Source organism: Odocoileus virginianus, chromosome 20, assembly GCF_023699985.2.
Source record: "Odocoileus virginianus isolate 20LAN1187 ecotype Illinois chromosome 20, Ovbor_1.2, whole genome shotgun sequence".
Taxonomy (NCBI): Eukaryota; Metazoa; Chordata; class Mammalia; order Artiodactyla; family Cervidae; genus Odocoileus; species Odocoileus virginianus.
The window spans coordinates 6,790,256-6,814,429 of NC_069693.1; the positions used below are offsets into that span (position 1 = coordinate 6,790,256).

Consider the following 24,174-nt stretch of genomic DNA (forward strand, 5'->3'; position numbering starts at 1 on the left):
CAGTGCCTGGCACACATATAAGCATTGTGTGACTGCTGCCAGTAAGTATCAGAGTGGTAACTTGAAACCCTAGCTCTTTAAGCCATCTTTTTTTCACTCTTCAGGGCTGCCTCAGTTTCTTTCAGTGAAATTGATCAGTCCTCTCCCCCTCTCCACCCCCTCCAAAAAAACCCACAAAATTTTAAAGAGCCCAGAGCTCTGTTGTCTGTCTGGGCTACTCAGGAAAGAATTCCCCACCAAGAGGAAGGAGAGAGAGACCTAAAGAGATGTTTTGCTTCCCGAGGTAACAGGAGTTCCATTCCACGCCTGCGGAGAAGGCGGCCTTGGAGGAGTTCACAGCCCACGTGGATTTTTGTACCTTGTTCCACTACCATCATGTCCTGACCCAGCTGCAGGTGAGAACGGGGACCCTGTGGCCCTGTTGTCCTTGTTTGCTTATCCATTCATTCAGCAAAAATTCTCTGAGTGCTTACTTGGAGTCCAGCCCTCTTCTAAGCATCAGGGATGCAGCAGTGAATAGAACAGATGAGGCCACGCCCTTCTGGAGCTGATATTCCAGGTGGGAAGATGATAAATGAATAAATATAAGGGACTTGCCCGGTGCTCCGGTGGTTAATACTCTGAGCTTCCAGTGCAGGGGCTGTGGGTTCAATTTCTGGTCAAAGAACTAAGATCCCACATGCCATGTTGCTGTTGTTCAGTCACTTGGTTGTGTCTGACCCTTTGTGGCCCCATGGACTGCAGCACCCCAGGCTTCCCTGTCCATCACTGTTCCCCCGGAGTTTGCTCAGACTCATGTCCATTGAGTTGGTGATGCCATCCAACCTTCTCATCCTCTGTCACCTCCTTCTTCTCCTGCCCTCAGTCTTTACCAGAATCAGGGTCTTTTCCAATGAGTCTGCTCTTCACCATGTAGTGTGGCCAAATTGAAAACAAAAAATGTAAAATATGACACCCAGGAATGGTAAGTGCAACTGAAGTTGGGATAGAAAGCGACGAGAAAATGGCCTGATTTAGACAGGGTGGTCAAGGAAGGCTTCTCTGAGGAGGTGACAAATAAGCTAATACCTGAGTGAACTGAGGCAGTGAGCTCAACAGGTGTCTGGGGATGGACATTTCAGGTAGAAACGTCCTCTTTTTCAAGAAAAAACGTTGAGAAAATGTTCTCTTTTTCAAGAGAAAAGCAATTGCAAAGGCCCTGAGGTGTGAGGGCCTGGAGTGTTAGGGGAATGACAGTGGAACTACTGGCTGGAGGTGAAGAGGGCAGGAGGTGACAACAGAGAGGGAGTGAGGGGAAGTTGTGCCTGGCCTCGTGGGTTGTGCTGAAGACGTGGCTTTTATGTAAGCGAGCTGGGAGCTGCCGCAGGAGGGTTCAGCTCAGATGCAGGTCATGAACTGATTCGGGTGTTAATAGGATTCTTCTGGCTGCTCAGCAGGGAGCAGACCATCAGAGGCAGGGAGATATATTAAAGAATCTATTATGTTTGTCCAGGTAAGAGATAATGGCAGCTCAGACAAGAGTAATAGCAGTGGAAGTGGTGAAAAGTGGTCAGGCGCCTGTAATGGTTGGAAGGCATCAGCATTTGGCTGAGTGGGCGGGGCCTTGAGGGAGAGAGAGAAGTAGGGGGGGCAGGGCCTCCAGCAGTCCATGCCCGCACCTCCTGAAGGATCCGGCTGCCACTTACTGAGAATGAGATGCGGAAAGCAGAGCAGAGACAGGTCTGCAGGGAAGACTGAGAGCTCAGTTTAGACTTAGAAATTTGAGCTGCCTCTTAGACAGCTGGGCAGAGAGATGGACTCTGCCCATAGGCTGAAAGTCAAGGAAGGAGGCTGGGCTAAGAAACAGTCCTGGGAGGGTCTAGACAGTACAACTTGCATGACCACCAGGGGCATTAACTGAGTCCTGGGGAGTGAGTACTTAGAGATTCTCTCCCAGGAGCCCTACAAGGGCCTGGTCTCTGGAATGTGCAAGGTTTGGACAACTCAGGCCTGCTGAATTAACCCTTTACTGCCCCTGCCCCCCATAGCTCCCCTCCTTGCTTTGATGAGTAGCAGCTGTGGCCCCTCTGCATCAAGCTCATCAACTTCCTGCAGCACTAAGTAGCTGCCAGCAGCCCCACTGGCAGAAGAAGAAACCAAAGCTCCAAGACGGCCCCATTGAGCCCAAGATGAGGCAGGTCCCAAGTGGCAGAGCCAAGATTTGTGCTCCTGTCTGCTGGCCTCCAAGCTCTTTTCTGGAGCATCTGTGGCTTCTGGAGACAGGGTTCTTTTTCATTAGAAAGTTATTTTAAAATGTTATTATACACACGTTTAACTATATTGAAACAAAGAATATGCAGCAAAGGCACATTCTCACTGAGGCAGCATATTTTATTTTATTATTATTTATTTGTTTGGTTGCATTGGGTCTTAACTGGCATGTGAGATCTTTCATTGAGTCACCCTAGTTTTGTCTCATGGGCTTAGTTGCTCTGTGGCATATAGGTTAGTTTCCGGACCAGGGATCAAACCCACATCTGCATTGCAAGGCAGATTCTTAACCACTGTACCACCAGGGAAGTCCCAAGGCAGCAGATTTTAAATGGAGACCCTGAGAGGGTGGGTAGAAGCATCAGAGGTGAGTGAGACACACTGGGTTACCATTTGCTGATGGCCTAAGACCCTTGAGGAAGCAGTCTGGAGCAGGCAGAGAACAGGAAGAGCCCCAGTTCAGACGCCAGCTTTGTCATTCACTAGGAGTGAGGGCGACCTTGGCAGGTGACCTCTCTCTGGGCCTCCTTTCCCTTATGCATTCATTCATTGGATTCACTCAATGTATGTTTACTGAGCACCTACCGTGTCCCGGAATGGTTCCAGGCCCCAGGACTCAGTGGTGAGCCTGTGCATCTGCCTCATGGCGTCACGTGCTAGTGAGACAGACTCACCCTCCTCAAGGTAAAGAAGTAAAATATGTTAAGATGTGCTAAGTACCACACATAGGGTGCCAGATAAAGTACAGGACACCCAGCTTATTCATTTCCTAATGCTGCCATAGCAAATGAGCATCCACTGGATGGCTTAAAACGAGAGATTTCTTCTTTGAGAGTTCAGGAGGCTGGAAGTCCAAAATCAAAGTGCTGGCGGGTTAGTTTCTTCTGGAGCCTTGGAGGAAGGGACCCATTCTATACTCTTTTCCAGGTTTCCAACAGTCTGTGGCATGTGGACACATCACTTTAATCTCTGTCTTCATCTTCACATCACTTTCTTCTCTGTGTGTCCTTTTCTGTCTCTTATAAGGACACTCGTTGGATTTAGGGCCCATCCTAATCCAGGATGGTCTCACTTTGATACCTTAATTATACCTGCAAAGACCCTTTTTCCAAATGAGGTCATATTCTGAGGTTCCCAGGGGACAGGAATTTTTAGGGGACACTCTTCAACCCTCTAAACCCAGTGAAATTTGAATTTCAGATAAGCTATGAAAATTTTTTCTTTTTTAAGTAGAATTATGTCCATGGAAATACAATCCTCAAATATTGCACAGGACATACTTAAACTGAAAAATTATTTATTGTTGATCTGGAAATGCAACTTAACTTGGTGTCCTGTATTTTATTTTATTTTTGGCTAAATCTGGTAACCCTAATTAAGGAGAAAAAGAAAGGAGAGGTGGTTTTTTTTGCAGTTTTAGGTGAGGTAGTCAGGGACGGCCTCACTGAGCGGGTGACATTTGAGCCTGAAAGAGGCCAGAGTGAGGCACGTGGAGATCTGTAGGAAAGGTGAGTGCAAAGGCCCGGTAGCTGAAGTGTGCGTGGTGTGTAGTAGGGGCTAGAGGTGAGTGAGTGAAGGGGCAGAGCTGGAGATAAGCCAGAGAGGGGCCCAGATCCTTCCGGGCCCACGGGACGCAGTGAGGACCTGGCTTTGACTCTGAGTGAGGGGAGAGCCAGGGACCGGTTCTGCGCGAGCAGACGTGAGCTGACTTCTGTTACAAAAGGCGCCCTCTGGTGGCGTTGCCGGGAACAGACTGGGGTGAGGGTGGGAGCCGGGAGACTGACGCGGAAGCCACCAGGACTGCCCAGGAGATGAGAAGTGGTCGGATCCTGGATCTGTTTTGAATGGGTTCCATCAGGATTTGCTGATGGGTTGAAGAAAGAGAGGAGTCCGGGGTGACCAGAGGCTTTGGGCCTAAGCACCTGGAAGAATGCATTTCTCTGACATGGAGAAGATGGGGGCGAGGGGGAGCAGGTTTGGGGAGGAGTTTCAGGACCCCCTTTGGGACACCGCGGGCTTGAGAGTGGTCTTGAGAGGAGGGAGGCAAGGGGGTTTGGAGGGGCCCTTGAGGAGGCTGTCAGACTCATCCAGGAGAAGGCGATGGTGGTGTGGACTGGGCAGGGCTGGTGGGGAGGAGAGAGCCCAGGAGAGTGGCTCTCTGTTTTGGAGGTGGAATCATCGTGATTAATAAATCATGCGAGGAAAGGGAACAGCAGGGGTCACCCACCATATCCAGGTTTCTGGCTGGAAGCCCTGGGCGGATATGAAGTTCCCAGAAGAGAGTCTGGTTCGCAGCGGACGTTAGATGAATGCACTTCTCTCTCCTCCAGCTCTGAGATTCCCTCACTCTCAAAGTGCAGCTCAGCCCCGGGAAAGGCATTTCTCAAGGTCATTCCATGAATTTGAGACCATGGCCCATGGGACCTGCTCTGTCAGCCTGGCTGGAAGGACTTGGACACAGGCCTTAGCTTTGGGCCCCAGTCCTATTCTGGGCCAGCACGAGCCGGCCCTTGGAGTGAGTTCACATGAAGGTTTGCTGGGCTCGATTCTCTACTACATCATCAGACACTCGGCTCCATTGTCTCGGAGACGCTGGACTTTGCATCTCCAAACCTTTGCAGGCCATTCCTCCCACTTGGAATACTCCCGCACTGGTTCCCTTCCACTAACGAAGGTTCCCCTGACCTTGATGTGTTGCTCCTTAAGGCTGCCTCTCCTGAGAGACACAGAGAGGGTGGGGTTTGCGGACTGGTTTTATGGAGGGGTGCTTCCCTCTGTGGCTTGTTGGATAGTCTGGGACACATTATATGTCACCCTGAAACTTCATCTGTCTGTGAACAAATAGGCAAGCCACCTGGAAGCTCGCTCTTTAAAAAATTTTTTTTTTACATATTTATTTATTTGGCTGTGCTGGGTCTTAGTTGCATCATGCAGGATCTTCCATCTTTGTTGTAACACTCAGGGTCTTTAGTCATGACATGTGAACTCTTAGTTGTGGCATGTGGGATCTAGTTCCCCAACCAGGGATCAAACCTGGGCCCCCTGCATTGGGAGCACAGAGTCCTAACCACTGGACCACCAGGGAAGTCTCTAGCTCTTTTTTTTAATTCATTCATTCATTCAGTCAACAATTTTGGATGGCATTGATGGGTGCATAAGATGAGATGGACAGGGCATTTACCCAGTTCTATGGGGACACTGAAGGTCATAGAAAGAGTCTGGATTTTATTCCAAACGCTGTGAGAAGCCGCTGGAGGGATAGGGTCTGTTTATAATCTCAATAATCTCCTCGTGACAGCCACATGGGGACTGGTTTGGACATGGTGGGAGAGTGGAAACCCGATGCACCTGTTTAGGTACTCGGCAATGGTGGCTAGGATGAGAAGGCAGGGGATGGAAAGGAAGGTAGAGTCCAGAACAATTCGGAGAGTCTGTTGAATTTGTAAAGGATCAGATGTGGGGGTGATGATAAGAAAGGAATCAAAGATGCCTCCAGGGTTCCTGATCAGAGCATCTGAATGGATCACAGTGCCATTTCTTGAAAGGAAAAGACGGAGGAGGGGAGGAGGAAGAAATGGCGCATTTTCCTTGGGTCATGTTAGATCTTAGACGCCATTAGACATCCAACTGGAGATGTCAAAGACATAACTGACTATGAGAATCTGATGCTCAGGGGAGAGGCCGGGGATGGTTGGGGGCAATAGCTTTGGGAGGGGGCATCCAGGATGGTTATTTTGTTGGAAGATGACGATGGGAGGATGTGATCTTGTGGGCTTGACATGTTGGATTTGAGGCAACTGTGACATCCCAAAGAAATGTCAGGTAAAGAGTTTATATTAGTTCCTATAAAGGCTTAGCTGTTGTAACAAGCAGACCCCACAAGGCAATGGCTTAAAGAAGGTGGAGGATTCTTCCTCTCCCATTTAACAGCCTTGTGGTAAGTGGGCCACGGTAGCTGAGCAGCTCTGTTCCTCGTGAGATGATGCCAGGACCCAGGTTCCTTCCATGTTGTTGCTCTGCCATCCCCTGAGGGCTCCGTCTTCATCTCTGTGGGCTCAGAACTCGGTTGTAGGCAGGAGAGTGTTCTAAGCTGTTAAGAACAAGGAAAGAGTGGAAAGTGCAGGAGGGGCAAGAAGTGCGGGAGAAGGTGTATCTGTTACTTCTGCTCACGTTCTGCAGATGAATTCTCCTGGCCACACCCAGGCCACACCCAGCCTCAAAGGAGGCTGGAAATGTAGTCTATCTGAGCAGTCCTACAACCACCTTCTTCTCTGTACTGTGGGGGAAGGCGAAGTGCTACTCTACTACTACTAAGCATCCCCACAAACCGAAAATGGATATTAGGTCTAGAACTTAGAGGAGAGGTCTGAGCTGGAGATGTGAGTTGGGTAGTTTTCTGCATGGAGGTGGTGTTTAAGGCTGTGGGGATGGTGAGGCAACTTGTTGTGAGCTTGAGGAGAGAGACGGAAAGAGGGTCCCAAATCCAGCCTTGGGGTAACCCATTATTTAAAATATGGGGCCAGGAACATCCTTACGTGTACCTCAAATCCCTCACACTCTGACCTAGTCCCTTTTTCTTCTCTCTGACTCTCCTCAGGCCTTGTATGACCCCATCAACCCCGACAGGGAGACTCTTGACCAGCCTTCACTTACAGATCCTCAGCGTCTGTCCAGCGAGAAGGAAGTGCTTCAGGCCCTGGAGCCCCTGCTGGCCCAGGCCAACTTCTCCCCACTCACAGAGGACACCCTGGCCTACGCTCTGGTGGTCCATCACCCTCAGGATGAGGTCCAGGTGCTTGTCTTCCAGAAAACAACCCAAACTCCCAGGAGACCTTGGGCGGGGGTGGAGCCTTTGGGAAGCAGAGGCTGCTGGGAGCTGTAGTCCTGAACACTAGCCCATGTGGCACCTTTGGTGAAATAGAAAAAGGTGCCTCTTCTCGGGTAACTTCACTGCCACCTGTTGGAAAAGCATCATAAGATACAGGTCTTCTTAGGACTAGAGACTCTATCACCATCTGCCTGAAAACTATTAAGAGAGCTATCCTTTGGTAATGTCCAGTGCCTTTGAGGATATGGAAATCCTCGATGCTGAAGTCTCTTCTATGGAATGGCATAGTATTTGCATATAACCTATGCATATTCTCTTGCATACTTTAAGTCATCTCTGATTATTTGTAATACCTAATACAATGTAAATGCTGTGTAAACGAGTTGGTGATACACAGCAGATTCCAGTTTTGCTTTCTGGAATTAATATTTTTTTCACTCCTATAGTTGGTTGAATCAACAGATGTGAAACCTGCAGTTATGGAGGACTGACTATAATAAATAATACAAAATACTCACCATTAAAGTCAACAAAATATGGGAATCCCTTGGCAGTGCAGTGGTGAGGGCCTCAGCGCTTTCACTGCTGGGGCCTGGGTTCGATCCCTGGTCAAGAAACTAAGATCCTATAAGCTGCATGGCACAGCCAAAAGAAAAAGTCAACAAAATACTAATAATCAAAATACTAAATACTGTAGTATTATAACCAAAATACTAAAACCACCACATTTTGGTGATTTTAAGATGTGCTTTTTTCAGAGACTTTACTGTCTCTGAAATTGGATTGTGATTTACAAGCAGTAGTGTGGCATAGTTTGAAAAGTGAAGGTGAAAGTCACTCAGTTGTGTCCGACTCTTTGTGACCCCATGGACTTATACAGTCCATGGAATTTTCCAGGCCACAATACTGGAGTGGGTAACCTTTCCCTTCTCCAGGGGATCTTTCCAACCCAGGGATCGAACCCATGTCTCCTGCATTACAGGTGGATTCTTTACCAGCTGAACCACCAGGAAAGCCCAAGAATGCTGGAGTGGGTAGCCTATCCCTTCTCTAGCAGATCTTCCCAACCAGGAATCGAACCGGGGTCTCCTGCATCACAGGTGGATTCTTTACCAACTGAACTATCAGGGAAGCCCCTGTTGCATAGTTTAATTGACAATATATTTTTCCTTTTAGTTGCTTCATAAAATGATAGAGTACCTTAAAATCAGTGGCATTATAGATGCTAGGAAATATGGTCATCAAGATGACTATGATGTGGATGGTGTGTCCTTGTGCAGTGTACAACATGAACAACCATACATGGCTGTCTGCCTACATACTGGATGATGATGAGTCTGGGAAGTGGATAGGGAGGCAGAGGATCACTGGGGGTGAGGCATGTAATTCTAGTATCCTGCATTCACACAGTGCCTTACGCTCAGCTGCTTTTGCTTCCTTCTCCCTCCCTTTGGCAGGTGACAGTAAATTTGGACCAGTATATCTACATGCATTTCTGGGCCTTGGGCCAGCGAGTTGGGAAGATGCCCCGTAAGTCCAGCGTGGGCTCCAAGCGTGTCTTCTTCAAATCGCCCCCTGCAGAGAGGTGAGGCGGCCCCTGTTCCCCAGCTGCAACAAGAGGGAGCAAGGTTAGAGTCGAGAGGGGACCGACAGGTCAGTGTCTGGATTTGGGTGTCTGGGACCTGGGTGGGAAGTCAAGAAAGGAGAAGGGGTCAATGAAATACTGCCTCTTCTTCCCAAGGAGAAATAAGAGCTGCAATTCTTAGGGGAAGAGAAGGGGTAGGGACATTTATCTCCATTTTCTAAATGAGGAAAACTGAGACTCAGAGAGGGAAGGCCACACTCTGAAAAAGTGGTACCACCAGGTTTCTGAAGAACAGTATGTTTTCAGCACATAGTCAAATACAGATATTGTTGGGAGAGCCATATTGTCTCACAGTTGGCCAGGGGGCCTGTCAGTCACCCAATCCGTCTGGAAATCAGACTACCAAACATGGTTACGAATTCAAAGACAAAAACCAAAGACAAAAAGCCTCTCATATCCCTTAAACCAGTAATTCCACTTCCAGGAATCTATTCCAGGGAGATATTTATACTTGGAGACTGTCTGTTTAATTATCTTAATTATCTGTCTCTCGTGCTGGACTATAAGCTCCACAAAGGCAGTGACTGACTCATTTTGTTGTCTCTCCAGAGCTAAATAGCACTCCTTGGCACCTAGCAGATACCCTGAAATATATATAGAATTTTGGTTTGAACATTAACTAAAGAATTTTTATTCAGCTGTCATTTATCAAGTCCATAAAATCAGAAGCAACCTATGTGTCCAATAATAGGGGATTGCATCATGTTACTGATCCCCTCTTGTTGGCCACTTAGCTTACGTCTGACTTTCCTCCCACCATTTTTAAGTAGCTTTTAAAATGATGGTGTGACTTCAGAGCCAGAGAGAATGTCCTAGGGTTAGAGGGGGACTCCCTGGGGGCTGTTCTGACTGTCCTTGCCCCTCCATCTCTGGCCATCAGGAGATACTTTAAGCGGGTGATACTCGCAGCCCGAACGAAGAAGGGGCATTTAGTGCTGAAGAGCTTCAAGGATACGCCATTGGAGGGCCTGGAGCAGCTGCTGCCTGAGCTGAAGGTGCGCACGTCCACCCTGCAGCGTGCCATCCTCAACGTCACACTGATCGTCTCGGGTGTAGCGTTCTTTGTCAACGTGGGCATGGTGGTGCTCTCTGACCTCAAGATGGCCACCTCCCTGTTGCTGCTGTTCTTCGCTGCTTTCATGGGCCTGCGGGCCGCCAAGGTGAGTGACACCCCCCCCCCCCCCCCGCAAGCCTGCCCTTTAATGATCAGCTAGAAGTTCGGGCCACCCTATCCGTTTGTTTCTCTTTTTTTGTGGATTATTCCTGCTTTGGGTTGGGCTTTCTTTCCCTTCCTCATTCACTCAACACAACCTTGGGAGGGGTTCTCGATCTCCCTGAGCCTCGGTTTTCTCATCTGGAAAATGGGCTTAATAAATAGCGAGACCCTCCTAGGAGGGCTGTTGTGAGGAAGAGATGAGTGAATCTGTAATGAGCACTGGGTGTAGGGCTGGCACATGGGCAGTGAGACACAAGTGTTCACAGCCACTCACTGGGCACTTGGTGATATGGTGAAGGGTGTGTTTTAGAACAAGACTGCCTGGGTTTGAATCTAGTTCTACTGTCTTCTAGCTGTGTAACCTATTCTTTTCGCTTGTGTGTGTGTGTGTGTGTGTGTGAGAACCATGTCATGTGGCATGTGGGATCTCTGTTCTCCAAGCAGGGATTGAACCCATGCCCCCTGCAGTGGAAGTGTGGAGTATTAACCACTGGAGTGCCAGGGAAGTCCTAAGCTATGTAACCTTGAACAAGCTGCTTAAACCTCTCTGTGCATCTCAAAAGCAGAGATGACAGTGGGTTGTTGTGGTGATTAAATGCATTAATACGATGAACATGGAAAACAGAGCCTGGCCCGTAGTATAGAAGATGTTATATGAGAGTTCACCATTACCTTTATTATTATTATTACTGATTGGGCTCTTGTCCCCTGAGTCTGGGCTTCCACACCCCCAAACTCTGGGACCAGGGCCTGTGTTTTGAACAAGCTCCCTTCCTGATTCTGCTACATGTGAATGCAGGGCTGCCTCATCCAGTTGTGCAGGTTGTTCATCATCCAAGGATTCGTGGGTGAAGGGACAGATCGGGGCTGGAATCCAACTTGTGCTTTGCTTGCTGAACCTCGAGCTCTGCCTTGAGGCGGCTGCCTTTTACTGACTCTCCCTGGGGTTGGCACTGGCCCCAAGAGTGCGAACTGGAGCGAGTTATCCATTGTACCCAATCATTCACTTGCTGGTTCATTGATTTCCAAGCTGTTTCCAGCCATCCCAACGGGCTCTTAGGAAGCCTGGTAATAAATCCCACAGATAATAACCAGGCTGCGCTGGCTGAGCAGGGAGTGCTTCCTACCGAGGACCAGGGGTCGGGTGTCATTTGAAGGAAGCTCTGAAAGGCGGGGATTGAGCCTCGTAGAGAAGGGGCCATGTGAGCACAGCCTGGGGAATCCCACAGGGATGGCGTCTGGCGTGCAGGATGGAGAAGCAAGGCCCCAAAGGGGTGGCGAGGGCCTTGAATGCTAAGGCAGGGGCTCTGAGCTTCGTCCTCAGGGCAGAGGGGAGCCACGGAAGGGCTGTAAGCAGAGAGGGAATGTGGCAACCACAGATGAGGGCGGAGAGGCAGGGGGGAGAGGGTGTTGAGCTGGTCTGGGGGGGACATGCACATTTTCAGCCCAGGGAGGACCATTGTCCCACCTCTCAGTGGCCCTTGGGGGTGGAGGACTCTCGAGTCTCTTGGGCTTTGACACCCAGTTTAAAGCCCAGTTCAACCTGTTCATTTACTGATCCCTTTTAGACACTTTTCCATGCCCCAGGCTGAGCCTCCTTAGGTTCATTCTTTCTTTATTTGGCTTGTTGGATCTCTGTTCTCCAACCACAGACTGAACCCGGGCCATGGCACCAAAGGCGCCAAATCCTAATCTCTAGACTACCAGGGACTCCCTCCGTGCCTTAAATGCAGGCCTCCCTGGCCTCCATCCAGCTGCCCACAAGGCATCCATCTTCCCCTGAAACCCCCTTCTCCTCCCCAGCTCCTCATCTCGGGACAGCTGCTCTGATCAAACACCTGGGAGACTGATTTTGCAGCAGGGTACATGGCCCTCTTCCTCCCCCTCCCCCAGAGAGCTCATCCACTTCCACGTTTTCCACAAGCTGCTCCCCCCTACCTCCTAGATGCAGGAGCACAACACTCAAGTCTGGAGCAGCCAGGTGGAGGACAGCGTCTCTCCCACCTGCTCCTCCTCCTGGCTCTCCATCTGTGGATGGCCCCATTGTTCCCAAGTCACTGGCTAGACCCCTGGAAGTTACCCTGCCCCTGCCCCCCAACCTGTCAGTCCTCAGCCCGCCCTTCCTGCCCCCCGGTGCTCTGCTCCGCAGGCTCTCTGTGCCCATCTCCTCTCTGTCTCGGCTCCAGCTCAGACCCTCTTCCTAGCCTTCCCCCACCCAGTGATCCCCTCCAGCCCATCCCCGATGGCCCCTGGGCTGGCCCTGCTCCTCCCTTGCTCACAGCCTGGCATCAGAGACGCTGCTTCCTCGGCCTCATCTGACACAATTCTCAGCTTCAGCTCCACCAAAATATGCTTGTAGCTCCTCCCACCCCTACTTCTCTCCCCTTCTCTCCCTCTGCATATGCTGTTCCTCCTTCTGAAACATACTCTCCCCTGGAGGAGGGCACAGCGGCCTACTCCAGTATTCTTGCCTGGAGAATCCCCATGGACAAAGGAGCCTGGTGGGTACAGTCCATGGGGTTACAAAGAGTTGGACATAACTGAAGCGACTTAGCATGCACACATGCATCCTTTTGCTAGGCTGACCAACCCCTCCTCACCGTCATCTCAGAGGCTCCAGAAAACCCTCCCAGACTTCCTGGGCTGAGGGGGCTCCTAACTTGTCCTGGTTCCTCAGGGAGGCCTGCAAGGCAACCTGAGAAGGGTTGTTGAGCTGGCATCCCAAAGATGCCTCAGGGCTGGTCCTGCCCTCGGGGGAGAGGTGCGGGGCCCATGGACAGACAGCCACGTGCCTGACCAAGGTGGCAGTGGGTCCTGTAGGATCCCAGGGATGCAGCTGCTTGTCTGTGGAAAGTGATGTCTATCCTGAACCTTGATGATAAGACAGTCTTTTTTTTCAAGAAAAGACTGGAGACCACTTGGCCTGTCCCAAGGCCCAGAAGCCCAAGAGAGCAGGGTGTGCTCAGGGCAACCATCAGGGTAGACTGGGTTCATTCAACATGGGCTGCATTCACGAGAGGGAAGCAGGATATTGAGTGGGAGAAATCCCTGGGGCCAGGCCACAGAGTTTGGAGTCTCTGAGGACACTAGGGAGCCATGTGAGGGTGTGAGCAGGGGAGGGGCAGGGTCTGTTCTGGGGCTGTGCAGAGAGATGGGAGTAGGGGAGACTGAGGCCTGGGAGGAGGTTGGGTGATGCATTAGGTGGGTTGGAGGGGAGGGCACAGGGCAGAGAGAGTCAAGGCAGGAGGATGGGGCCAGAGAGTGACAGGCTGGCGAGAAGTGGGCAGGATGGTGCCAGGGGTCTGATCTGTGATGGGGTAGATAGTGGGGCCACCCCACATACAGACCCCAGGGAAGGAAGAAGGAGGGACTGAGGAGTTGGGTAAGGAGAGACACTGTGCTCAGCATGGGCCTTGGCGAGCGTTGGAGGGACATTCAGCTGGCCACTGGTGAGCTCTCTCCAGGGAGAGGTCTGGCCTCACATGTCTGCCTTGGAATGGCATGACCTGCTCACTTAACCTGCGAGAATTCCACTCCATAAGCCTGGCAGAAACAGGCACACAACCCAATGTATTTTTCATAACAGTTGCAAACGTACCCAATTCCTGCATGTTGCCTCCAACCAAAGAAATTGGCAATTCGTTCCAATGCAGGGACATAAACTGACTGTGCTGGCCTTGAAAGAAGAGAGTGCAGTTCACACAGAGCGTGTCATTGGGACCATGCAGGCCATTTCAGCAATTTTCCAGGGCTGTGTTCATTTCAGAGGCATTTCACCATAGGTCTCCACGTAGGGTCGGCAACACTCTTTGGGCAGAAGATACTTCAATAACTAATCTTTAAGTACTTGTGACTGGCCAGCTTCTGTGCCATGTTTTATTAACTTCTGGTGCACCTTCTGTCATTTGCCTTGGCTCACAGACAGGGCTACCCGAAGACTTAGGTCTTGGCCACAGTCTCACAGCTGGAGGGGCAGAGATAGGACTGGCATCCAGGCCTGCAGGCTGCAGGACCCAGCAGCCTTGAACTCAGTTGGTGGATGGAAGGACAAATCTGGGTGGATGAATCTGAGTGCAAGTCCCAGAGGGCACTGGTGGGCTCTCATCTCCCTCCTCGGGGACAAGAGGAATGAGGAAAGGGGTCCAGGCAGGAGGGATGCAGGGTAGGGAAGGAGGCTGCCAGTAGACAGCTGGGCCCCAGACCTGCCTCTCCTTCCCTTCTTTCCGGAAAGCGGCTCATCGAGTGTTTGTTGTCCATTAACACTTCTCTTTGGGCTTCCTTGTGGCTCAGCAGTAAAGAATCCTTCTGTCAATGCAGGGGACTTGGATTCAATCCCTGGGTTGGGAAAATCCCCTGGAGAAGGAAATGGCAACCCACTCTAGTATTCTTGCCTGGGAAATCCCACAGACAGAGAAGAGCCTGGGAGGCTACAGTCCATGGGGTCAAAGAGTCCGACAGGACTTAGCGACTAAACAACAACACTTCTCTTTACAATATTTAAGACCTTTAAAAAAAATTATTTCAAACAAATGCAGAGATGGAATAGCATGAGAAGCTCCCCTGTTGTCAGCACCCAGCGTCAACAATTAACAACAATCAGGTTTCACCCAAAGACACCCCCCGCCCACCACCATTGGATAATTTTGAAGCAAATTCTACACACATCATCTGGAAATACTTCAGTATGTGTCTAGATGATAAGGACTTAAAAAAAAAATTGTAACGAAAAGTGCCCAGGCTAAAACTCTTGTCTGTGAATCCTCGGATATATCCATTGTTACGTGGCTCAGATAAGCAAACCCGGGTAGCGGCCTCCGAGGCACGGGAGAGAGTGTGGCTTAAGCGTAAAAATACCTGAGCCAGAGAGGGCCGCGGAGGTCCCGGGAACCCTTGGGAAGGGTCCTACCTGCCTGAGTGACCTAGGGGTGTGCGTATGGGCGGGGTTGTATATGGGTGCGTGTGTGATTGGGTGGGATGTGTGTATGGACGGGGCGTGGAGTCCCAGCAGGCCCCGCCCCTCCCGGATTTTGTCCTGCATGCAGATGTTCGGACATCGGCGCAGCGCGCAAGCACTGGAGCTGGCGCACATGCTTTACTACCGCAGCACGTCCAACAATGCGGAGCTGCTCAGCGCCCTGGTCCTGCGCGCTCAGGATGAGCACACCAAAGAGGCCCTGCTCGCGCACAGCTTCCTGGCCCGGCGGCCCGGGGGGGCAAAGCGCCCACCGGAAGGTAGGCCCGCAGGGGCCAAGAGGCCCCACCCCTTTGCAGCCCCTCACTTGCTAGGTCCCGCCCCGTCTCTTGCGGCCTTTTTACCCATAGGCCCGCCCCTTCCTAACTGCTGGGCGCAGACGTGGCCCCACCTGGAACAAACCACCCCGCCACTATGGAGTCGAGAGTCCCTTTAGTCCCAGATGGCCTTGCCCCAGTGAGACTTCATCCCCACGATGCCCGCCTCCCAAACCCGGCTCGCGCTGGTGAACCGGATTCAACAGTTGGGACCCCTGACCCTGTTCCCATCTCGATGGGCCTGCCCCTTCCCTGGGATGACCTCTCAACCTCAACCGTGATAGGAGTCTTGGATCGGACTCCTGTTGTGGTATGCTCCCCACTCACCGTCCGCTGCTTCCTATATGCCAACCCAAATACTCCCTTACTAGAGAGCCCAGATGGCTCCTCCGTGAACAAGAGTCCCTGGCTGGTCCCCAGATGAGAGCCCCAACGTTGAGCCTCCGAGGTTCTGTCCCACTCCGCTAGGCTTCTTCCAAACCCAGACCCCTCTTACTCCTCGTCCCGTACCCTCCCCGCTGCCCACTCTTAGTCCTTCGGGTCTGTCTGACCTCACAACACCTGCCTCTCCCCCAGCAGAGACCTCCCAGTGGCTCCAGTCGGAGGTGGAGAACTGGCTTCTAGCCCAGTCAGGCTGTGACGTGGCCTTCAACGGAAAGAGGGCCCTGGCCCACCTGCAAGCCCTGCCCCCCACCGTCGGGATGTACCCGCCCCCGGGCCTCCCCAAACTAGACCTGTTGGCTACTATCTCTTCCCCCAAGTCCGCACCGAGCGATGACAACTCCTTAGAGAAACCTCTCGGCCCGGCCCAACCCAGCCACCTGGTTGGGAACTAAGCGCCGCCTCCTTGACAAGCTGTCAATCATGGCTAAGATGCTTCGCCCCTCCCCAACTTCCAATTACTCGTTACCACTTCCGTTATGCTGTTTTCTTAAACAAAGCCGCCCACTGAGGCAGCCCGCCGTTGCCAGGCGCCCCTCTTCCGATGAACAGCCAATCAAAGCTTTTTGGCTTTGCTTCTGGTCCATCTCTTACTCCCTCCTTCAACATACACTTCTTTTTTTTTTTTCCAACATAAACTTCTAAACGTAGTTTGGCTGAGGAGGGAGGGCCAGCCAATCACAGCCGTGCAACACTACACACCAACAGGCCCAGTTAAACTGTGCCCTCCGGAGGCCATATATCACTGTCTGTTTAGCCCGTACCGGGCAAAATGCCCATCATGTTCACCGAGGCGGAGCTCCAGCCTGCAGCCAATGAGAGCCTTTTAGTCCGGTCCTCTGGCAAACTGCCAGTGAGACAGCTGCCGGGCAGTACCAACCTTGGGCAGCCAGTTGTCCCTGTGGAGAAGCAACCAATCAGAATTTCTGAAGGAGACCTGCTCTTTGTATCAATTGCGCTACTTATAAGGCAGGCCATTTGGTCAACTGCCAATCAGCTTGTCCAGGCTGAAGGGGTCGGGAGCTTTGTGCCCAGCGGAAAGCTGTGGACCAGGAGGAACCAGAAACCAAGGCTCACATCCACTCAGGCCCCAACAACAAAACTCAGGTGCCTTCGCTGCCCAGGCCCCTCACCCTTTCTACAGAAACTACCTCGGCCTGGATCTTGCCTCCACCAGTGCCCTGTGCAATATTTATTGGTCTATCAATTTCTCCCCTATCCCTTCTCCCAAAGGAATAAATCATGTTTCATAAATCTGGATGAGTCGGGGAGCTGCAGGGGTTGGAAAGAAGGAAGGTTTTGGAATCCTGGAAAGAAGAGACTCTGGGTCTTGGGGGAATGCATTTGGGTGGGTCCCCCGCTTCCCTAGGGCTTCCTTTGTAACTTCAGTTGGTAAAGAATCCGCCTGCAGTGAGGAAGACCTGGGTTCGGTCCCTGGGTTGGGAAGATCCCCTGGAGAAGGAAAGGCTACTCATGCCGGTATTCTGGCCTGGAGGATTCCATGGACTGTACAGTCCATGGGGTCGCAGAGTCAGACACGCCTGAGAGACTTTCACTTTTCCAGCTTCCCTCGTGACTCAGGCCATAAAGAATCTGCCTGCAATGCAGGAGGCCTGGGTTTGATCCCTGGGGCAGGAAGATCTGGAGAAGGGAATGGCTGCCCACTCCAGTATTCTTGCCTGGAGAGTTCCATGGACAGAGGAGCCTGGCGGGTTCCTGTCCATGGGGTCACAAAGAATCCTAACATACACGACTGAGCTACTAACACACACTTGCAAAGAAAGCTGTAGTTCTGGAGAGAGACTGTGCTTGTAATTGCTGAAATAGGCTGCATCACAGAAGAGGATCTTAGGAAGGACCTGACTGCCCAAAACACTGGGTCTTCTGAACACCCGAGACAGAGCAGATTGTTCGCTGCACAAAGACACACGGCCTGGGGATGGGTCGGTCTAAAACCCAGCCTCCTCTTCTCACAAGGGTCCCCATGTGAGGCCGAGCCTGGAGAAGGGGAGGGGGAGACATCTCATCTCGTTTTTACTGAGGTGTCATGTGGACTAGAGGCAACATTTGCAGAGGATGGGGGAAGAAGAGGGGCTGGGTTTCAAGAGGGAAATGGAAAAGTATCTTCCCAGAGGAAGTGTCAGAGGGAGGATAAAAAAGACCACTGTTACCAATGAGGGTTCTTGGCCTTCTTAATCAATTGAAATTAATAAGAGGCCAGACAAGGAGTTCAGGCAAGGCTTTATTGGGGCTTCTGCTATAGAAAGGAAAAACTGAGGGAGAGAGAACAACTTCTCTTACGGAGGGGCGAGCTGGTCCCTTCTATGGGGTGAGGGTAAGGGTGTGTCCAGGGGTGGGGTGGAGGGGCGGCTTAGGTGGTTTGCCCACCCCCTTGGTGGTGTATGTGTGTAGTGCCTTGCTTTTGCTCCTGGCTCTTCAGAAGTGGCAGCTGGGCTTTTTGGTCTGTTTGTATCTTATTGTCCAGAATTTGCCCCAGATGCGCATGCACACAGTTATTTTTAGCCCCTCATAGTTTCTTTACATTTTGTAACTGGAGGAGACTAATTGGCCAGGTGCAGGCATTGACTGCACTGCAGCACAGGGTCTCAGGTCTCAGTAACCTAGAACAAGACACACATCCTGCTTGGTTGAGAGAGAGAGACCCTTGGCCAAGGAGGGACGGCTGGAAACCCAGACGCCTGGTTCTTACCTAGAAGCACCTGAATATCTAGGCTGGGAGGAATCCTGAGTCTTGCACCAGGAGGACTGGGGTCCTGAGGTCTGTGGAAGGGGAAGGGCCGCCAGGACCGTGGGCTCCTGTGTCCCAGATTAGAAAGGGATGAGTTCGACGTTCTGAAGGCTGAACTGCTGGTGATGGGGGCTGTCCCAATTCAGGAACGATCAGGCGTTGAGCAGCCAGGGTCCCGGGAGGAGGAAGGAAGGAAGGAGCCAAAGGCAGACCCGGAGGTTAAACAGTTTTATTTTCTGTTTAAAATAGAAAAGGAGGCGGGGTGAGATGGAGGGGCCGGGAGTCGGCTGGGGAGCCAAGGGGAGGCGCAGCCCTCACTCCCTCTTCCGCAAGTGGATGTAGATGATGCCGCTGGCCAGCGCGAGGGGGAAGGCCACCCAGGCCAGGGCGAAGCAGTAACCAAAGCTGCCCCCCGACGGGCGCTCCGCCAGGATCTCTTCGGCGTGAATGGCGTAGATCAGCGCCCCGGTAAAGACCGCCACGCCTGCGGGGAGATGGGAACCACATGGCACGCTGGACCCACATAACGGGACTGCATTTCCCAACCACCCACGGTGCAAAGTAACCGCCTGAGGGCGAGTGCGCAGCACCACTGCCTACTGGGAGTTGTAGTTCACTCCTCTAGCGCCGCGCCTTGGGGGCTGCTGCAAACTGGACATGGACAGTTTAGTTAAGTTTAACTAAATTGGGTCTCCGTTACTCATCCATTACATGGGACGATAATACCTACTCATCCATTCAAGGAATATTTCTGAGTGGCTTTACACAGCCAAGCACACAGGTAGTAAATTAATAGAACAAGGGGTAACCTAGAAACGTAACGCTCCCCCAAAACTGATAACTATGGTTAACTTTGCTCTTTGCACCTGAAGAAAAAAAAAAAAAGTACATAGAAATCCCTGAAGTGTCTGATACAAGGTCAGTCCACAAGAAATAGCAACTGGTTGACATTATAAGACCACTACTATTATGATTTAGAGTTCTCTCCTGATGTTATTCAGAGGAGGCAATGGCGCCCCACTCCAGTACTCTTGCCTGGAAAATCCCATGGACGGAGGAGCCTGGTAGGCTGCAGTCCATGGGGTCGCTAAGAGTCAGACATGACTGAGCGACTTCACTTTCACCTTTCACCTTCATGCATTAGAGAAGGAAACGGCAACCCACTCCAGTGTTCTTGCCTGAAGAATCCCAGGGATGGGGGAGCCTGGTGGGCTGCCGTCTATGGGGTCACACAGGGTTGGACACGACTGAAGCGACTTAGCAGCAGCAGCAGCAGCCTGGTGTTATTAATTAGCTACCTATCCCTGCTAGCCCCCCTCCGTCCCTGGGATCTAGATTATTCGTCCACAACCCCTTCCCCAGCCCTGGCTCCTTGAAGCTCTAAGTGCCAGTTGCCCCATGACTCAGAGACCCACACCACAAACCACCACTGAGACACTGAAAACTACAAGTTCCTTAAGTCCCTGGGGCAGAGAGGTAGCCAAAGGCAAAACCTCAGATGGTCTTTGTGTTGTTGAGAATTGCTTTCTTTCATTAGGTGTCCATTCTTCCCCCGCCCTCCCCCTATCCTCACAGGCCTCCTCCCTTCCTTTCAGTTCCCTGGGGAACCGTGCTCACTGGTGCAAAGCTGGCAGAGGCCAGTGGCATAGAATAGCCCTCCTCGCCGCATGGTGTAGAGCTGGAACATGAACAGGATGAAGGACAGACAGCAGAGGATGAGGGAAAGCACCATGAGGACTTGTACTGCCTTCAGCCAGCCTGCAATAAGGAGATAGAGGTGGAAGTTACAGCAGGTCCAGAGTTCCAGCTCCACCGGCTTGCTCATCATTGCTCCCACCAACCGTTCTTCCATTTAGAGTCATTCAACCTCAGGTACTCAGTAGTTATCACTTATATCAAATTTGACCCCTGTAACTTTCCTAAATTCCCTTAGGAATTCTAGAAGCCGTTTGCAGATTCTTTAGGATTTTCTATATAAACATGCTCACTGGGAATCGAGACAGTTTTGGTTCTTCGAAGTTTTCCCATCTTTATGCCTTTTATTTCTTTTTCTTGTCTTGTTGCATTGGCTACCTCCAGTATGACGGTGTATAGAATTGTGAGAGCAGAAATTCTTCCTTTGCTCTTAGGGGAAAAGCATTTAATCTTTCACCGTTTTTGACTTAGAAATTTCAGCGGATGCCACTCTGCCCCTTTAGAACTCATCTTCTTCTGGCCCTGCTTCTTTTGAACCTTGTAAGGATTCAGTCTCACCTCTTTAGAATCTCAATGTGGTCCACCCCATTGGAACTCGGACAGCGTGGTCCCAGCCATCCATTCAGAATGCCTGACCTGCCTCTTTAGGACTTACGAAACATAATCCTGTCTTCTCAGAATCTTGGGAGCTTTCCCCCTATTCCATAAACCTATAGCATGTGGCCTCCACTCCTAAATCATAGGGAGCAGGGTTTTTAACCTCAGCAGGTAAATAATCTGCCTGCAGTGCAGGAGACCTGGGTTCAATCCCTGGGTTGGGAGGATCCCCTGGAGAAGGGAAAGGCTACCCACTCCAGTATAATGGCCTGGAGAATTCCACGGACTATATAGTCCATGGGGTCGCAAAGAGTCTGACACGACTGAGCGACTTTCACTTCACTCTAGAACACGAGCATACTTCCCCCTACCATCCAGACAGGTGGGTCATCATACGTCAGCCTCAGTCACTCAGCATGGGGACCCATAACCCGCCCACTCAAACCTTGGGGGGTTCCCAATCCTCGGTCCCGGGAGGAGACTTGGGGTTACCCCTCCCTTCTGCAGACCCATCTCCAGTGCCCCTCATGCCTCACCATTCTCGCTGACGTTACTGCAGGCCCACGTTTTGTTGTCACTGTTCCACGTGCAGTCATACCAGAGATTCAGGGACTCCTTGCCGGGGAGGGTCCACCAGGACTGGGATGGGCAGAGGAACAAGGGCAAAGTCAGGGAGACTAGGCAGGGTTGGGAAAAGGGCAAGGTGCCATGGGAAAGCATGGATTTAATAGGAACGTGTGGGGCGGGGGCTCGTCAGGGGAAAGGATAGGGTGAAGGCAGAGTTCACAGGGGAGTGCTAGGGCGAGGGGGCGGGGCCAGAGCGACAGGAGGCCCCCATCCTCCGAGTTGGCTTACCTTGTCCAAAGTGGCCACGAAAAGCAGGATGAGAATGAGGATGTGAAGGGCAGAGACCACCAGCAGGAGGAGTGACATGGCTGTGTTGGGAGCCTGGAGCGGGACCTCAGGAGATGACAGCCACTTCAGAGGCTGTTGGCACAGGGGCAGGTGAGATGCCTGAATTCTGGTAGGGAAAGGGCCTGAGTCCAGACTCCCAGGTCTAATGGAAAAGGGGGCTAGGAGCCCCAAACTTCTGGTCTGAGGGAGGAGGAGGCTGGGGGCTAGATGCCTGGTTGTGAAGGAGGAGGGAGCTGGGGGCCTGGACTGGTGAATTTCCCAGGGCCTGGAGGGGGCCAGTGATAGACTTGAGTCCAGGAATGAGTAGGACTAGCAATCTGGCTCCCATCTCCGCAGAGCCCTGTCCCTGGGGACATATGGGCAAGGATGTGAAAAATTCCTATCCCTGCCTGTTCAGATAGATCAGAAGCTGGGGGCTGCCCCCAGAGATGGACAATCTTGACTCATCCCACTCCTCTCTTGGGGTGGAGGGAGGAAGGGGGACCCAGTGAGTCATCCGGTCGGTGACTCATTTCACCCCCCCACATGCCTCCAAGCACCAGGGAAACCCCAGCCCCTGTCTATGCCCATGAGGTCCCCACCCCACCCTGCCCTGCCTCCAGACTAGTGTCTACTGGACACCTTGTAGGGAAAATGGACAAGATCCATGTTGGGGGTGGGAGAGGGCCTGAGAAGAAGGAGCCAGTCCTCATGACCCTTCAGTGTCCAGAAAGGGCGGCGGGGGGTGGTGGTGGCGGGTGGTGGCTGGAGTGTCTCCAGATTTCGGTTGTTCTCACCAGAGGCCCTGATCTCAGGGTCTTCCTGGGGGAGTGGACAGCCATAGAGTAAAACCGCAGGAAGTTTTTGGGTGGGGGGGCGCTCTGCTGGGAACCCTAAAATCCCTCGGGCCCCACCCCTTTCCAAGTCTCCACCCCAAGTGCCAAGATTTCACTTCTTAAATTACAAGGATTTCCAAGCTTCTCCCAAGCTGGTGGGGGTGGGTGGCGTGGGGGTCTCCTTTCCAAATGCTGCACACCCAAGTAAAGAAAGAAATCGCAGGCTGAATAACGGATTGAAAACTTACCGAGAGCGGCAGAAGTCAGAGTTGAGTCCTGAGTCCGGTCCCTCGATCGGGCCTCTGTGCCCCGCCCTTCTCTTCCCTCCTTCCACCCTCTCGAGGCCCCCGCCTCTCACCGCCTTTCTCCCTCCCTCCCTCTCTCTGGCTCTCTCTCTTTCTCCCCTCCAATTCCGGAACCCTCTCTCTCCCTCTCTCTCTTTTTCTCGCCTTCTGCCTCTTGTCTCTCTCTCCTGTCCTCACCGTCTGTGCCTCGATCCTCCTCTCTCCTCACTCTCCTGGTTTCTTTTTCTCTGGTCCTCTCAATATATACTGATCCTTTTATACCCACCCTCACCGCGCCCAGCTGAGGTCGGCAGCCAGAGGGAGGGACCAGGCACCAGCGTTCCTCTGTTCCTCCTTTTCTGGGCCCCCACCCACTGCCCCAACAGGCATCTTCTGGGGCTCCCCCTCCTGCGGTGGAGATGACACGTCCTTGGAGGGAAGGAAACAGCTGGGGCCCTCAGGTGGGGCAAGCATCACGGGCGGGAGGATCAGATTCTCAGGCCTCTGCTCCGGGACTTGTCCCAGGAACAGACATCTGCTTTCCCTGATGGGGCTTAGGACTGGATCCTCAGAGGGATGGGTGTCTGGGTGGGAAGACCAGATTCCTGCAGCGGGGAGTGGGCTGAGGACTTGTGGGGTTGGCACCCTGGTGGGAATCGGGATGGGAAATGGGGAAGTGTGGAACTCCGGAAGGGGGCAGGAGGTGGAAGTTAAGCACCCACGGTTACTGTTTCCTGCCTGGGGGACCCTGACCAATTATTTCAACTCTCTGAACCTCAGTTTCCTAATGGAGAGGTGGGTACAATACTACTTATACTACTGACAATATACAATAGCAATAACAATTCTGATACTTATTCTAGACAAGGTAATACCAGTACACTAACACACCAAACACATTTTTTCTTTTCCTCATCAAACACTTATTGAACATCTATTATGAACCAGGAGTTAATAATGAAGAAAACAGATGTGAGCCCTGCTGTTCTTACGGAGCTTACCTTCTAGTTGAGCGAGAGAGAGAGAATAACCCATCAGCACAGAAGTAGTAGTGGTAGGGCTTTGAAGGAAATGAAATACAGTGACACTGCTAATGATGGGAGGCAGCTTTAAAAGGGTGATCCGGCAAGGTTTCTCTGAGAAACCTCATTCTGAGATGAGACTTGAAGACAGGAGTCATTTGAATGCTGGAGGGAGAGGAAGTACACAGCATTTGAGAACAAGCTCAAGTTGTCTGGGGAGCAGACAGAAGGACCAGTGTGGCCAGAATATAGGGAACTAGAGGGAGTGGTAGGAAGGGAATTCAAAGAGAGCCCTTGAAGCCTAGAGGAGGAGTTTGGATTTTATTCTAAGGGTAGTGGGGAACCACTGGAGGGTTTTAAACAGAAGTGCAGTACCAGGGACTTAATGTTATTAATAACTATTACTGTTATCATTATTATTTACTATC

General features: G+C 51.7%; 2 protein-coding genes and 1 non-coding gene across 8 annotated transcripts in view; 1 reads left to right on the plus strand and 2 right to left on the minus strand.

Moving 5' to 3' along the window:
- TMEM143 (transmembrane protein 143) overlaps window positions 1–16,923 on the plus strand; it is a 19,033-nt gene extending 2,110 nt beyond the window's left edge. For 2 of the 4 annotated variants that reach the window (XM_020888239.2, XM_020888223.2), the window contains 6 exons: window positions 291–395; window positions 6,848–7,042; window positions 8,536–8,663; window positions 9,604–9,883; window positions 14,982–15,171; window positions 15,805–16,923. In XM_020888239.2, the coding sequence (XP_020743898.1) occupies window positions 291–395; window positions 6,848–7,042; window positions 8,536–8,663; window positions 9,604–9,883; window positions 14,982–15,171; window positions 15,805–16,064 (1,158 nt within the window). In that variant the 3' untranslated portion in view covers window positions 16,065–16,923. The remainder of the gene's footprint in view (window positions 1–290; window positions 396–6,847; window positions 7,043–8,535; window positions 8,664–9,603; window positions 9,884–14,981; window positions 15,172–15,804) is intronic. The other 2 variants (XM_020888227.2, XM_020888232.2) reach the window with 2 other exon arrangements.
- Window positions 5,263–5,335, minus strand: TRNAG-CCC (transfer RNA glycine (anticodon CCC)). Its single transcript has one exon. It is a non-coding gene; the product is annotated as a tRNA-Gly (tRNA).
- A 1,706-nt stretch (window positions 16,924–18,629) lies between the features above and the next one.
- Window positions 18,630–23,882, minus strand: EMP3 (epithelial membrane protein 3 (MAM blood group)). Of its 3 annotated transcripts, none has more exons than XM_020888350.2 (5): window positions 23,726–23,882; window positions 21,566–21,697; window positions 21,247–21,349; window positions 20,036–20,176; window positions 18,630–18,902 (listed from the first exon to the last, which is right to left on the minus strand). In XM_020888350.2, the coding sequence occupies exons 2-5, from the start codon at window positions 21,641–21,643 to the stop codon at window positions 18,733–18,735; spliced, it is 492 nt and encodes a 163-aa protein (XP_020744009.1). In that variant the 5' UTR covers window positions 21,644–21,697; window positions 23,726–23,882; the 3' UTR covers window positions 18,630–18,732. The 3 variants fall into 3 exon arrangements, with proteins under 3 accessions (XP_020744009.1, XP_020744002.1, XP_020744018.1); XM_020888343.2 differs by lacking the exon at window positions 23,726–23,882 and adding an exon at window positions 22,689–23,558 and having other exon boundaries at window positions 21,566–21,731; XM_020888359.2 differs by lacking the exon at window positions 23,726–23,882 and adding an exon at window positions 22,689–23,557.
- Window positions 23,883–24,174: the final 292 nt, after the last annotated feature.